The 16986-nt window shown below is 39.7% G+C and overlaps 1 protein-coding gene across 1 annotated transcript in view; it reads right to left on the reverse strand.

Annotated features, from left to right (window-relative positions):
- The window catches only part of Il23r (interleukin 23 receptor), an 87412-nt gene that overhangs the window by 66598 nt on the left and 3828 nt on the right, over nucleotides 1–16986 (reverse strand). The window contains exons 3-4 of the mRNA XM_032907244.1: nucleotides 14253–14549; nucleotides 854–977 (exon numbers count right to left, since the gene is read on the reverse strand). Of these exons, the coding sequence (XP_032763135.1) occupies nucleotides 854–977; nucleotides 14253–14549 (421 nt within the window). The remainder of the gene's footprint in view (nucleotides 1–853; nucleotides 978–14252; nucleotides 14550–16986) is intronic.

The raw sequence follows: 16986 nt of genomic DNA on the forward strand, positions 1-16986 counted from the left end.
TACTTTGATCTCAAACTTCTCAGTCTATATGCAATAAATTTCTATTTCTTACCAATCAGCCAGTCGCTGGTATTTTGTTATAGTAACATAAATGGGCTAAGATACTTATTTCATCACTGCTTTAATAATTGTCTTCATTTAACAGGAGGCTGAGAGCCATACATCAAAGGCTAACAACCTCTCTGAGGTCATATAGACACAACAGGCAAATAGCATTGAGTGGCTGCAGTAAAGTTCTTCTGTAATGTCTTCTGCCAGGTCTCCACCTGGACAGATAGGCAGGCACATGGTTCTGCCCAGAGGCATGGAGAAGGAGTCCATGGGAAGGCATCTTTTTCCTTTCACCACCTTTCCTATCTGGAACTTGAATTCCCATTCAGCTAGAGTTATAGCACCTAAATTAGAATTAAAACTCAAAGGTCATGTTTAACCACTAATACTTCCCCTGAATTTCCTGTCTTAGGACCTGACATCATCCTATGAGTTGAAAGTCAGAATCACTCAATAAATTAGAACAAGCTTGCATTTGGGGGTCCATTTTAAAAATAAAGAATGGAAAATTTGAGGAGCTAAGTAAATTATGCTGGTCCTCAAAGGAGAACAGGCTTAAATTTAGGTCACAGTTTTAAGTGGGTTGCACCTCCATTAGGCTCCTGCTACCAGTTATCACCAAGAGAAAAGGATGAGGAAGTCATAAAGTTTGTTGTCCCAAAATTGCAGAAAATGGCAATAGCATAGGCGTGATTTTTAAGTTTCCTAACCAAGGTAGGTTTCTCAGATTTGAGGCAGGTCTTGGTCGAGGCTGGATCCACTCTGGAATAGAATTCATGTTTAATAGTGCTATAGAACCTACCTCTTCACGTGCACAGTATACTTGGTATCTATGTAGGTGGGCTTCCCAGTGTTCCAGGTGCAAGTCATGTTGCCTGAGTATTCATAAATGACACATGTCATATTGCTGGGGGCATCTGGTGGATCTGCAATAAAATGAATCACTAAGAGCTGCTTTTGATAAAGTAGCTAGCTGTTAAACTGTCAGTGTCATAGGGAAACTAGGCCTCTTGGCACTGAGAGCCCATGGGCTCCTCATTCCACTACTGCTACCTTACAGTGTAGCCAACTTTCACACCAAACATAGCTCCTCCTTACAGTATTATTTTTCTATAGTTTCTTCTCCTGTGGAGATGCTAACAAACTCAGATTCCTCTCATCCAAATCAAACAAGCCTCCTTCTATCTCCCCTCAGATACCATTTCACATTTCTTTTAAGCAAGACATTAAAAAATTATTTTGGGAACATGTTTATATGGGTGTACGTGTGTGTATATTCTGTATTTGCATACTTACATGTGTGAGAATTCTGGTGCACATGGAGGCCAGAAGTCCACTTAGTATCTTTCTTCATTACTTTTCATATTATTTTTTAATATTTATTTTAAGAAGCGCTGTCACAGCTGAGAGCAGAGGTAAGACCCACTTTTCTGCTACCAAGTGATCTGCCTGGTAGATTCAGAATACACAGAGGCAGAAGTCCTCTGGGTCAGGATACTCTCTGTTTTTGACTCTGCCCGGAAGTGAACTGATACCATCCCCCGGTTCCCTGCACCCAAATCCCATGGGGAAGAGAGCTGACCACCCAGGAGTGCAGACATCCTGGGACCACAGGAAAGACTGCCACCTCTGCACACCTCGGTCCACATCCCTGGTCCAAGGGGAAACTGCCCAGTGCCTCTGGACACAGAGATATAGGAACAGATACCCGCCGGTACCCGCTGTTCTGATCTGTGCCCAGGACCTAACTGAACTGGCCAAACAGCTCCCAGCACCCAAGTCCCGTGGGGGAGAGAGCTGTACCCTCAGAAGTGTGGATATTCCTGAGAAGTCAGAGGAGAATATCCTCTGCCCACAGTCCAGATCCAAGAGGGAATCGCATAGTGCCAACTGTGCCACTGCGTGCAAGGACCTACAAGAGCAATCAGGGGCAGGACCCTTTAATTCCTGCCCATGCCTAGAGCTGGCAGACAGTCTCCAGGAGTGCCAACACACCTGAAATCAGAACACCTGTTCTCAGGAAAGACTGAAAGAAAACAGGAAAACAGTTTTACAGAAGTGCTGACACAGAGGCCTACAGCAGGGTCAAGTCACTCTCAAAAACAGCAAGACAAACAAACACCAGAGACAACCCAATGCTAAAGGCAAGTGCAGGAAACTAAGCAGCAGAAACCAAGACTACTTAGCATCATCAGAGCCCAGTTCTCCCATCAAAGAAAATACTGGATATCCAAACACATCAGGAAAGCAAGATTTAGATTTAAAATCAAACTTTTGGATAATGATGGAGGACTTTAAGAAAGACATAAAGAACTCCCTTAAAGAAATGCAGGACAACACAAGTAAACAAGTAGAAGCTTTTAGAGAGGAAACACAAAAATCCCTGAAAAATTATAGGAAAACACAACCAAACAGGTGAAGGAATTGAAAATGGAAATAGAAACAATAAAGATAGCACAAAGGGAGACAACCCTGGATATAGAAAACCAAAGGAAGAGACAAGGAGTCGTAGATACAAGTATCACCAACAGAATACAAGAGATAGAAGAGAGAATCTCAGGGGCAGAACATACCATAGAAAACATTGACACAACTGTCAAAATTAATGTAAAAGGCAAAACGTTCCTAGCCCAAAACATACAGGAAATCCAGGACACAATGAGAAGATCAAACCTAAGGATAATAGGTATAGAAGAAAGTGAAGACTCCCAACTTAAAGGGCCAGTAAATATATTCAACAAAATTATAGAAGAAAGCTTCCCTAACCTAAAGAAAGAGATTCCCATAAACCTACAAGAAGCCTACAGAACCCCAAGTAGATTGGACCAGAAGAGAAATTCCTCCCATCACATAATAGTTAAAACACCAAATGCACAAAACAGGGAAAAACTATTAAGAGCATTAAGAGAAAATGGTCAAGTGACATATAAAGATGGACCTACAAGAATTACACCACACTTCTCACCAGAGATATGAAAGCCAGAAGATCCTGGACAGATGTCATACAGACACTAAGAGAACACAAATGCCAGCCCAAGTTACTATATCCAGCAAAATTTTCAATTAACATAGATGGAGAAACCAAGATATTCCATGACAAAACCAAATTTACACACTATCTTTCTACAAATCCTGCCATACAAAGGATAATAGATGGAAAACTCCAACACAAGGAGAGAAACTACACTGTACAGAAAGCAGCAATATAGTTTCTTTGGAATGAAACCAAAGAGAGACAAACAAACGTAATTCCACCTCTAACAACAAAATTAACAGGAAGCAATAATCACTATTCCTTAATATCTCTCAACATCAATGGACTCAATTCTCCAATAAAAAGACATAGACTAACAGACTGGATATGTAATGAGGACCCAGTATTTTGCTGCATGCAGGAAACACACCTCAGAGACAAAGACAGACACTACCTCAGAGTAAGTGGCTGGAAAACAACTTTCCAAGCAAATGGCCCGAAGAAACAAGCTGGAGTTGCCATTCTAATATCAAATAAAATTGACTTTCAACCAAAAGTCATTAAAAAAGATAACGAAGGACACTTCATATTCATCAAAGGAAAAATCCACCAAGATGAACTCTCAAACCTAAATATCTATGCTCCAAATTCAAGGGCACCTACATTCATAAAAGAAACCTTACTAAAGCTCAATGCACACATTGCACCTTACATGATAATTGTAGGAGATTTCAACACCCCACTCTCATCAATGGACACTTTATGGAAACAGAAATTAAACAGAGACATAGAGAAACTAACAGAAGTTATGAACCAAATGGATTTAACAGATATTTATAGAACATTCCATCCTAAATCAAAAGGATATATCTTCTTCTCAGCACCTCATGGAACATTCTCCAAAACTGACCATATTGAGGTCACAAAACAGGCCTCAACAGATACAGGAAGATAGAAATAATCCCATGCATCCTATCAGATCACCACACACTAAGACTGGTCTTCAATAACAACAGTAATGATAGAGAGCCCACATATAGGTGGAAGTTGAACAATGCTCTACTCAATGACAACTTGGTCAAGGAAGAAATAAAGAAAGAAATTAAAGACTTCTTGGAATTTAATGAAAATGAAGATACAACATTCCCAAACTTATGGGACAAAATGAAAGCGGTACTAAGAGAAAAACTCATAACTCTGAGTGGCTGCAAATAGAAACAGGAGAGAGCATATGTCAGCAGCTTGACAGCACACATAAAAGCTCTAGAACAAAAAGAAATAGATAAACCCAAGAGGAGCAGAAGGCAGGAAATAATCAAACTCAAAGCTGAAATCAACCAAGTAGAAATGAAAAGAACTGTAGAAAGAATCAACAAAAGCAGGAGCTGGTTCTTTGAGAAAATCAACAAGATAGATAAACCCTTAGCCAGACTAACCAGAGGTCACAGAGAGTGTATGTAAAATAAGAAAATCAGAAATGAAAAGGGAGACATAACAACAGAATCTGAAGAAATTAAAAAAATCATCAGATCCTACTATGAAAGCCAATATTCAACAAAACTGGAAAATCTGCAGGAAAGGGACAATTTCTAGACAGATACCAGGTACCAAAGTTAAATCTGGAACAAATAAACCATCTAAACAACCCCATAACTCCTAAAGAAATAGAAGCAGTTATTAAAAGTCTCCCAACCAAAAGGAGCCCAGAGCCAGATGAGTTCAGTGCATAATTCTATCAGACCTTCATAGAAGACCTCATACCAATACTGTCCAAACTATTCCACAAAATTGAAAGAGACAGAGCAGTACCAAATTCCTTCTATGAAACCACAATTACTCTTATACCTAAACCACACAAAGACCCAACAAAGAAAGAGAACTTCAGACCAATTTCCCTTATGAATATTGACGCAAAAATACTCAATAAAATTCTTGCAAACCGAATCCAAGAACACATCAAAACGATCATCTATCATGATCCAGTAGGCTTAATCCCAGCTATGCAGGCATGGTTTAATATATAAAAATCCATCAATGTAATCCACTATATAAACAAACTCAAAGATAAGATCCACATGATCATTTCATTAGATGCTGAGAAAGCATTTGACAGAATTTAACACTCCTTCATGATAAAAGTCCTGGAAAGATCAGGAATTCAAGGCCCATATCTAAACATAGTAAAAGCAATATAGGGCAAACCAGTAGCTAACATCAAACTAAATGGAGAGAAACTTGAAGCAATCCCACTAAAATCAGGGACTAGACAAGGCTGCCCACTCTCTCCCTACTTATTCAATATAGCATTCAAAGTCCTAGCCAGAGCAATCAGACAGCGAAAGGAGGTCAAAGGGATACAAATTGGAAGGGAAGAAATCAAAATATCACTATTTGCAGATGATATGATAGTGTACTTAAGTGACCCCAAAAGTTCCACCAGAGAACTACTTAATGTGATAAACAACTTCAGCTAAGTGTCAGAGTATAAAATTAACTCAAATAAATCAGTAGCTTTCCTCTACTCAAAGGATAAACAGGCTGAAAAAGGAATTAGGGAAATGACACCTTTCACAATAGTCCCAAATAATATAAAATATCTTGGTGTAACTTTAACAAAGCAAGTGAAAAATCTCTATGACAAGAACTTCAAATCTCTGAAGAAAGAAATTGAGGAAGATCTCAGAAAATGGAAAGATCTTCCATGCTCATGGATTGGCAAGTTTAATAAAGTAAAGATGGCCATTTTGCCAAAAGCAATCTACTGATTCAATGCAATCCCCATCAAAATTCCTACTCAATTCTTTATAGAGATAGAAAGAGCAATTTGAAAATTCATTTGGAATAACAAAAAACCCAGGATACCAAAAACTATACTCAACAATAAGAGAACTTCAGGAATCACCATCCCTGACTTCAAGCAGTATTACAGAACAATAGTCATAAAACTGTATGGGTTGGTACAGAGATAGGCAGATAGATCAGTGGAACAGAATTGAAGACCCAGAAATGAACTCACACACCTATGGTCACTTGATCTTTGACAAAGGAGCTAAAACCATCCAATGGAAGAAAGATAGCATTTTCGACAAATGGTGCTGGTTCAACTGGAGGTCATCATGTAGAAGAATGCAAATCAATTCAGTCTTATCACCATGTACAATGCTTAAGTCCAAGTGGATCAAGGACCTCCACATAAACCAGATACACTGAAACTAATAGAAGAAAAAGTGGGGAAGAGACTCGAACACATGGGCACTGGGGAAAATTTCCTGAACAAAACACCAATGGCTCATGCCCTAAGATCAAGAATTGACAAATGGGACCTCGTAAAACTGCAAAGCTTCTGCAAGGCAAAAGATACTGCCATTAGGACAAAACGGCAACCAACAGATTGGGAAAGGATCTAAACCAATCCTACTTCTTCTGATAGAGGGCTAATATCTAAAATATACAGAGAACTCAAGAAATTAGACTCCAGAGAGTCAAATAACCCTATTAAAAATGGGGTAAAGAGCTAAACAAAACATTCTCAGCTGAGGATTATTGAATGGTCAAAAAACACCTAAAGAAATATTTAACATTCTTAGTCATCAGGGAAAGGCAAATCAAAACAACCCTGAGATTCCACCTCACACCAGTCAAAATGGCTAAGATCAAAAACTCAGGTGACAGCAGATGCTGGCGAGGATGTGGAGAAAGAGGAACGCTCCTCCATTGTTAGTGGGATTGCAAACTTGTACAACTATTCTGGAAATCAGTCTGGATGTTCCCCAGGAAATTGGACATTACACTGCCTGAGGACCTAGCTCTACCTCTCTTAGGCATATACCTAAAAGATGCTCCAACATACAACAAAGACACATGCTCCACTATGTTCACAGCAGCCTTATTTATAATAGCCAGAAGCTGGAAAGAACCCAGATGCCCTTCAACAAAGGAATGGATTAAAAAAGTGTGGTACATCTACACAAGTACTACTCAACTATCAAAAACAATGACTTCATGAAATTCATAGGCAAATGGAATGAACTAGAAAATATCATCCTGAGTGGGATTACTCAATCACAGAAAAACACACTTGGTATGCACTCATTGATAAGTGGATATTAGACAAAAAGCTCCAATTACCCAAGATGCAAACCACAGACCAATGGAAGCACAAGAAGAAGGATGACCAAAATGCAGATGCTCCTACTCATTCTTAAAAGGGAAAAAATATCCATAGGAGTGGATATGGAAGCAAAGTTTAGAGCAACAACTCAAGCACTGGCCATTCAGAGCCTGCCCCACATGTGATCCATATATATACAGCCACCAATACTAGATGAGATTGATGAAGCTAAAAAAGAAAAATGCATGCTGAAAGGGACCAGATATAGATCTCTCCTGAGAGCCACACCCAGAGCATGTCCAGTACAGAGGTCAATGCTAGCAGCAAACCACTGAACTGAGAATAGGGCCCTCTTGGGGGGAATTAGAGGAAGTATTGAAAGAGGTGAAGGAGATTTCAACCCCATAAAAACAGCAATGCCAACCAACTAGAGTTTTCAGGGACTAAACCACTACCGGAAGACTATACATGGATGGACTGACCCAGGGCTCCAACTGCATATGTAGCAGAGAATAGCCTTGTTGGGGCACGAGTGGAAGGGCAAGCCCTTGGTCCTGCTAAGGTTGGACCCCCAGTGTAGGGGAATATGGGGGGCAATAAGGGGGATGTATAGGGGAATACCTTCATGGGTGAGGGTGTAGGGGTAGGGGGATGGGGAGCGGAGGGAATGGAGTCTTATGGACAGGAAACTGGGAAGGGGAATGTCTTTTGAAATGTAAGTAAAGAAATATATCTAATAAAAAATTTTTAAAGAAAGGAAAACTATTTATTCTATTTTTAACTGTGTATGTTTGTGTGAGAGTTTGTGATGAGTGCAGGTGTCTCTGGAGGCGAGAGGAGGATGTTGAATCTTCTAGAGCTGGAATTCCAGGCTATTGTAAATGGTCCTATCGGGGTTGTAGGAACTGAACTTGGGACTTATACAATACAGTATGTGCTCTTAACCACTGAACCATCTTACCTTTTTTATATTCTTGTTGCTATTGTTATTGCTTTTGTGTTTATTTGTTTCGAGGCACAGTTTCTCTCGCTCAACCTGAAGCTCACAGATTGGCTGGTCTGGTAGACCAGCAAGCTCTAGAGATTCTCCTCTCTGTCTCTCCAGTGCTGGTATTAGAGGCAGGCATCCACCTACCTGGCTTTTCTGTGGCTGCTGGATCCAAATGCAGGTCCCCATGCTTTCATGACAAGCACTTTGCCAACTGAGCCATATCCCCTGCCCCTCTGACTTACTCAGAATTTAGTTTGCAGAGCTCTACCAAAGCCACATTTATTAAAGTGACAGTGACTTTCTATCTGGGAAACTCCATACTGTCCCATCAGAATTACATCATTGTTATTGAGCTTGACCTCTGTGGCAGTTGATTCTCTTCCTACTTTCTCCTTCAAGGCTAGGCTCTGTGAAAGGTTCTTTAGCTTTGTCCTATTGCCCTGGACGCCTATTTCCTCTTATGGAGAATACATTCTACTTTTCCCTTTGAAATTTAGCTATTTGCATGCAGGAAGGACTACTATTTAACAGTAAGAGGAAGGAAACTTCCAACAATGTTATAATATGGGTAAAACCTGAGGATACTGTGTACCGAATAAGCTGGACACAAAAGATTGCATGATTCCTTTTATAGGAAGTGTCTAAAATAGTTAAATTCATAAAACAAAGAGGTGGAATGATGGTGGTGTCCCTCTGCGTGGAGAGGCAGTGTGTGCAAGTCCATGGATGAGATAATTTCCTGTGACAAGAAGAGTTCTAGCAAGAGAGTGCTGGGAAGATAGAAGCCAATGCAGTGAACAGCACTGAAACAAGCCCTTAAACACGGCAAAAGTAAACAGGCTATACTATGCACATTTTACCATCACCACATCAAAAGTTGTTTTTCTTTTTAAGGGTTGGTATTCAGAGAACTCTTTCAAGGTACGCTCTCTCTCTTGCTCTCCCACATCCTTACCCACACTCCCACTCACCCACCCCTATTCAGTTTTTCCTCTCCACGGCCTCATTTTTTTTTTTGGTCTGCTAACATTTTTTTCCCTATAAGAAGCAACACTTTATTCAGTCTCCTCAGCTTCCCTCTCTATACAAGCCCAGCCCAAGGACATCAGTCACTATGTCCTGTGCACAAGTCATTAGAGATGTATTACTAAATAATGAGCATATGATAAAGTGGCTTTAGAAGTATGTTACAAAGTGATATACTGTAGCATCTTCATTAGAGAAAAAGAGAAAGATAAATCCTGAAACTTCAAAGACACCTTGTCATGAGCAGAGTGAAGGACTCATGGGCTTGACAGGGATGTTGATTTTTACTCAACGAAAGCTTTTTAACTTTTGTATGTTGAATATAGTCAACTTTACTCTTAAAATCTGTGTTCTTGGCTATAGAGATGCCTGAGAGGTTAAGAGCATTTGTTGAACAATTATGTAGCCTGGAACTTAGTTCCCATCACCCATGTAATAAGCTAGGAATGGAATGTATATTTGTAAACCCAGCTCTGGGAGAATAACTGACTTGACTTTCAGCCTGGCCAAGAAAACTTGAGTGGAGAGTGACAGAGGAAAACACCCAGTGTCCTCTTCTAGCCTTCACACATTCACATGTACACACACACACACACACACACACACACACACACGCACGCACACACTCTTACATGTGTACAACTCAATCTTCTCTTTAAAAGCTACTTTCAAGAAGTAATGATGAGGGTTGGGGATTTAGCTCAGTGGTCGAGCGCTTGCCTAGTAAGTGCAAGGCCCTGGGTTCGGTCCCCAGCTCCAAAAAAAAAAAAAAAAAAAAAAAAAAAGTCAAGAAGTAATGATGACTACACAAAAGTGCTTTGTAAGAGTTTGGTGAGTGGTAATGAGGAACTTAAGTTCCTTAAGTTGCATTCCCACAAGGTGGAGGAAATGTGTTAAGTTTCCTTTGAACTCGAAGGAGGTAAACATGGTAACAGTACTTTACACCATTCTGTACTCTGTGTTGTGAGAGCTTGTGGATTCTAATAGTGGGGTTATGTCATGGGTAGGATGATGGGCTCGTGGGCTCCATAGGCATTTCATTTTTGCTACTTTCCCCTGTGGCTTTAGGCAGAGAACACAGTTAATTTAAAAATCACAGAAGACAAATGTCAACTCCCTGGACTTTGTTTCTCCATGAAGCAAATGGTCAGGAGTGTAAATGCATGGTTGGCATGAACTCTGCAAAGGACAAAAGTGACAACTCTGTACATGTGCAAGTGAGCAACGTATGTTAGTGGGGAGCAGAGCGAAGAGCTAGAGAGTAAATTCACAGGAGAAACATTCCATTGTTGATCTGTGTAGTGGGGAGCAGAGTAAAGAGCTAGAGAGTAGTTGTGAGAGGAGCATCCCATTGCATGATCTGATTCTAGATTATAAATATCCAAGAATAAAAATGGTTGTCCACATCTTAAGCATATCCTGAACACACAGAGAAGATTAAGATTCTCTTCTCTCACACTTATCCCACCTCGCTATGTTTGTTAGAATGTTCCCTGATCATTTACCAGGAGACTAATTAATTCAGCCGAACCAAAGATTCTTTGCCACTGAGATCTTTTGAAGGGGCTGGGTCTGTGGTTCTCTTTACTTTGTATTTCTAGTGCTTAGCATATTTTTTTGGTACATATGTAAAACAACCACTGAAATTTATCCCTCGAATTGAATGGCAATTCAGAAGATGGCACTGACAAGATTAAGCTGGAGAGGTGTGATGTTTCAGGGGGAGATCACTGAGCACCTGCAGGAGGGTGTAGGCCAGGCGAATTATGCAAGGAACAACTCTGAAGATGAATATTTAAGGAGTTAAGTGGATAAGAATCCTTTCATCACCAAAAATAAAGATGAAAGACTGAAAAACTTTAAGGCAAAAAAAAAAAAAAGCTTAAAAATTTAAGTAAATGGTTAAGTGGAAGTATCACCTACCTGGTTTATTTAATTTGACACTTTTCAATGACCCTTATTTGAACAAATTTCCCATAATATGTTCTCATTTTAGCAGAGATAAGAATCTAAGAAGCGTTTAAGATTGTGGATTACAGTGGAAATTGTGATAGTGGTATTTCAGAAATTGCTCATTAGAGAGACTTTGAAATGCCTGGATCTTTTCAGGGAAAGCACTGACTCACTCGCTCTCCACCTTCCGTGATGCATCGACATGCCTGCAATCACTCTGCTCAAAACAGTGCCGACTACTTGGCATCGTAAAGCTTACAGAACAAATATCCTGTATCAAAGCAGCTCAGTGAAAGCAACGTGCTTTCTAGAACACCACAACACCCTCAAGGCCCCCTTTTTTGACCTAGTTAATAGGAAGTAAGTTTGCTGAGAACTCAGTCCCAAAAGCACATTGAGCTTGAACCCCAGAGTTTGAGTAAATTCTTGCCTGGCAGTTGAGTTTGCACACTCATAATCTGAGGTTTCTGTGAGGAATTACAGCTCATAAATTAATGAATGGAAAGAGCCTTGACAAGAAACACCTGCCAATGCTCTGGGCTTGGGCAGAAACTCCTCAACCAGCAGCAGGAGAGTGGCAGCAAGTTATCAGTCACCTGCACTCCAGCAGTGGGAAGGGATATTAAGGAAAATCTGTAAAAACATGTTTGCTGTTGTTTTGGATGAAGGTGCTTCAACAGGAAAACAAACTAGCAATTTAAATTAAAATGAAGGGATAGGTGCTCAGTGAGTGACAAACTGAAATTTAAGGCCACGTTTGCCTGAAAATAGGAGCCTCAACAACATCCCATCTTAACTGCTCTGTAGCATGGTGGCAACTTTTGATTTCTTGTTCCATCTTATAAAACCACTGGTTGATCTCCATCATAGCCTCTGTCTGTTTACAGGATGAGGTGCTCTTTAATTCAGGAACTGTAAGAGGAGTCGGAACTGAACATCAGAGTTGCTGGATTTTTTTTTCTTTTAATAAAGGTGATACTTATGTTAGATCAATTTTGTCCTCTTGCTTAGACTAACAGCTCACCTTTCCCTGAGGCTTGTGGAGATTTCTCACTTTCTCTCTGACGAAATCGCATAGCATGTCCACTCAAACATCAGTCCCTAAAGGGGAAACTGAAGCACTGGCATATTGAGAGGATGATATGGACAAGTTGGCAAGGCTTCATCCATCAAATGAGGTGTCTGCTTACGGTTCGATTTTCACAATGTAGGCACCTTTTACCGTTCAGTTCAGTAATTTAAAGTGCACATAGCAAGGTCATTATTAAAGTCTAAAACTTACTTTTTCCTCCAACTCTCCTCCACCTCATCCTGTAGCTGTCTTATTTGAGAGACATGCATGCATTGTCAGCTGCCTGGAGTTAAGTAGGACAGTGGCCTTTTTACAGAACAAGAAAGTCTCCTAGCTTTCAGGTGGCCAGTCTCAATGCCAAGTGGTAGTGGGGTCTGGTCTGGCTTTTCTTATCTATGTTCTGGAACTAAGGAAGAAGCAAGAACTTCATATAATATTATCATAAGTATGGGGGAAGGGAGCTCTTCTGATCTTTGAGCCCCAATGGCAAAGATGTACTGGAGAATGACTCTCTGCTTTAAAACAGTGAAAATTGGACAAGGAGATGGCTCAGTTAGTGAGAAAGGTGTTTGCTGTGCAATCATGGGTTCCTCCCTCGCGTCCACATAACATGCCTGGCATTGTGCCATAAACTTGTAATCCTAGCAGCGAGCAGGTGAAGACAGGAGGATTCCTAAGGTTCACTGGCCAGCCAGACTAATTGGTGAGCTTCAGGTCACAGTATGAGGCCAGGTATTGAAAAAAACAAGGTGAAAGACTCCCTCAGAATAATGTCAAAGTTTTATCTCTGGCCTCTGCCCAAGCACGTGCGCATGCACGTGCACACACACACACACACACACACACATACATACACACACACACACACACACACACACACACCAACAGACATAATCACAGGTACATAAACATAAAAGAAACAAAAAGTCCATAGATATTTGTACAGATCAGTACAGGAACTTACACATCTTCAGAATATTGAGAATACAAACTGATTTAGAATGTGTTGAGATTGGTTTGAGTAAAGCTTTTCTTAATAATGACAGTAATGGTAATTCATAACAGGCAGTATAAGATAAGACACAGGAGATTGTACGAGACTCTCCATATGTATGTTTACTTATTTGTTTATTGAAATAGAATCTTTCTGTGTAACCTGGCTGGTCTGGAATCCCTGATATAGAACAGGCTAACCTTGAACTCCCGTGTGCTGGGATCAAAGGCAGAGACCACCATACCTATCTGGAGAATCTCCCTATGTTTTATCAAAACATGCATTTATAAGGACTTAACACTAACATATTTTAAAGTTTTTAATATATATTCAAATAAATTATTGAAATAGAGTGCTTATAGATTCTCTTATTCCACAAAATGAAGGTTGAGGTCAGATAAGCAAATTCCCCAAGATTACTCACTGGGACCGTAATAGTGAGAACACAAAGGTAGTTTTGAAATGCACCCTGAATCTTGGCTTCAAAAATCTAATAGGATCAGCCAAACATTAATGATATTGATTTGGCAAATAGACACACAAAAGCCAAATAAAAACCAAATGAAAGAGCATCATTTAAATGTTTTGTTGTGGTCAAGGCTCGAGTTGACTGGGAATTCACTATCTTCCTTCCTCTTCATTCAGAGTGCTGGATTACAGGTATATACTGGCATTCTTAGCTAAGAGCAGTATCTCAGCTAAAGAGCAGCTGCCTTTCACATAGACTGTGTTCATTCAGACTAGTGGGGGAAAATTGTTCTCTGGGGATATTTGCCATATTTAAAATTTTTGATGTTCATATCAAACCTCCATACTTCTGTCTTCTTTTGAGAACTCAGCAGATCAAGGCACACTGAGTCCCAAGAGGTGGTGGCTGTCCCAGTGAGCCATGATCATTTTTCTCTGTATAAGCCTCACCAGTCCCTATAATTCATAGTTCACCAACATGACTCTGTAGACATTTGGGTTGAGCCCCACTTTTAAACCAATCTGATACATAAACTCTATGGATTTGCCTCCATTTTTATGTAAAAGCCCAGCAGCTATCAGTTAACCATTAGGATACTCTGTAGTACTTACATCCAGAGGAAATGTCTTTCCCACAAATGAGTGTCTCTTGAAAATGCCCAGGACATTCAGCAGTGCAATACATAGAGGCATGAGGTTCCGAAAAGCCTTTATACCAAACTCGAGCTGTTGTTCTATTAATCCTTGTGATATGAAATCTTTCTTTGAAGCCATTTTTATAAAAGTGAAGATTCCTTGGTCGGCAATTCTTAAGAGCTTCTTGGCAATATACAGAAACATTCATACCCATCTGAAAAATTTCACCAGGCTCAACCCACATATTACCAGAGCAGTTTATAGTTGCAATTCCTGGAAACAAATACACGAAATAATCAATTGTATGTAAAATATTGTAATAGGTTTAGAAGAATATGCTACTGCATGTAAAACTCATTCTTTCAATAAGTAAACAATAACTGACAAACCGCTGTATGTTTTCAATCATGTTTCCACTGATGGCCAGGGGCAGGATGCAACCTTTGAACTCTGCTCATTGTCAGAGAGCAAATATGATTTCCTCTTCTACTTTAAGGTAGAAAATGGAGGCATTATGAAAAGACAGCACTTTTTCAAAGACAAGACTCAAAATAATACTGGTCATGGCAGGATCCAATTCCATTCTCTTGCTACTCAATCATTCTCTGTGGTCTTGATATTCAACCAATCTCTTGTGGTTTGTAGGGATGGGGAATGGTTTTTTTTTTGTTTGTTTGTTTGAGATAAAATCTACTTCTATCATCATAGTGTGACTATCATGATGGCTTTACTCTTGCAACGACAATAAGAGAATACTTAATAGCCACATAAAATTCAACACTAACTGAACAGTATAGAGGACACAAGATGCATTTTGAGTTGAAATGCAAGTTGTAAAACAAAAGATGATTTTATAAAAGCTCAGCATTGGAAAGGAGCAAATAATGGGTGAATCAATGAGAAATACAGGAAGTTGTTAGCAACACTAATTTTTATGTTAATATTTTTATTTTAAATTGCATATGTCTGAGACTCAAACACTATCCAGTGAGTGTGTTAACTTTCACCACACAACTAACTCAAAACTCAGTAGCAGTGCTTGCCTTGAGATAGAGTCCCACTGGCCTCTCCTAACATTAAAGTCATTTATATAAAGTCAAATGGAATGAAATATTAATAAAATAAAATCTTACCTAGAGACTGGAAGAGCTTGAAGGGGCTCGAGACCCCATATGAACAACAATGCCAACCAACCAGAGCTTCCAGGGACTAAGCCACTACCCAAAGACTATCCCTAGACTCTAACCTCATAGGTAGCAATGAACAGCCTAGTAAGAGCACCAGTGGAAGGGGACACCCTTGGTCCTGCTAAGACTGAACTCCCAGTGAAGGTGATTGTTGGGGGGAGGGCGGTAATGGGGGGAGGATGGGGAGGGGAACACCCATATAGGAGGGGAGGGGGAGGGGTTAGGGGGATGTTGGCCCGGAAACCGGGAAAGGGAATAACATTTGAAATGTAAATAAGAAATACTCAAGTTAATAAAGAAAAAAAGGAAACAAAACAAAACAAAACAAAAAAATTTTACCTAGAAAAAAACTCTACAAGTTTTATGAAATTTGTTTTAGCTTTTCCTGGAAATACTTGTATTAAAATATATTTACACCTAATTAGAATAAGAATAGATAACTATTTAATTTTTAAAAAGGCCTTCATCTTTGGAGTACAAAACTTAAAGAGCTGGCTTATTGAGTATATAGTTTATGATTTCTTTTTGTTTAAGTAACAGTTACACATACATTAAAATATTTAAATGGGGAAATAGTAGTAAAATAATTACAACATCATCAATAGGAATAGAACCAGATGCTGAGTCCTACTTGGCCATGTGTAAGGGACACTGTGACATGGTTTCCTGCCCCTAGAACAGAGCCAGCAGGACATGGACCTCCATGAGTGTTGATGGTTGCTGTGCATGTAAAGTTTGCTGGTAAAATAGTATACATGTTTTCATGTTCCTCTTTTGAGGAATGCCCTCTTTGCCAAGGTTAATGACTCAATGATAGTCAGAGACATCACAAGTCCAGGGGCAAGGGTGTGTCTATACCTCAGCAAAATGGTAGAATGTTGTGACCTTCAGGACAACCTTTAAAGCTAGGGGAAGAATGCTGAAAATATGAGTTCAAATATATATGATTTCTCAACTCTGTAAAATATAAGGATGCAATATGAATTGTATAAGGAGCTTCATAGATTTAAAGGCGAAGCAGCTGCACTATGAGCCAGCTTATCAGAAAGATACTAAGGAAGGAGATAAAGAGATTCAGGGAGTGGTGATCACAAGGCAAGATGCCACCCAATTGAGTTTTTTTGTTTAAGTTTACAAAGACAGATTTATTCCTGAGTTCAAGGTTAGCCTGGGACAGCATTAATTTAAATATGGTAGTGTCAGGGCAGGGCCCCACTCAGCTATCTTATTGACTATGCCTGTGATTGCTGAATCTTTCTAAGAATCAAGGGGTTGGGGCTGTAGCATGCTATCACCTGGCTGTGTGAGCTGGGCTGTCTGTAACCTGGTGTTAATACTTGCCTGACTGTGAGGCCCTGGGGTAGATCCTTATTAATGAAAAAGAGTAGAAAATAAAATGTGAAAATCTTACCAGCTCATGGCTGATTCATGGGATAATCAAAAAAGAATCTGAGGTTAAGACTGAACTGATATGTCAATAAAAGACTGGGCTTTCGGTCTGTAAGAGATGAGCCATCCAGAGA

Source organism: Rattus rattus, chromosome 6 (assembly GCF_011064425.1).
Source record: "Rattus rattus isolate New Zealand chromosome 6, Rrattus_CSIRO_v1, whole genome shotgun sequence".
NCBI classification, from domain to species: Eukaryota; Metazoa; Chordata; class Mammalia; order Rodentia; family Muridae; genus Rattus; species Rattus rattus.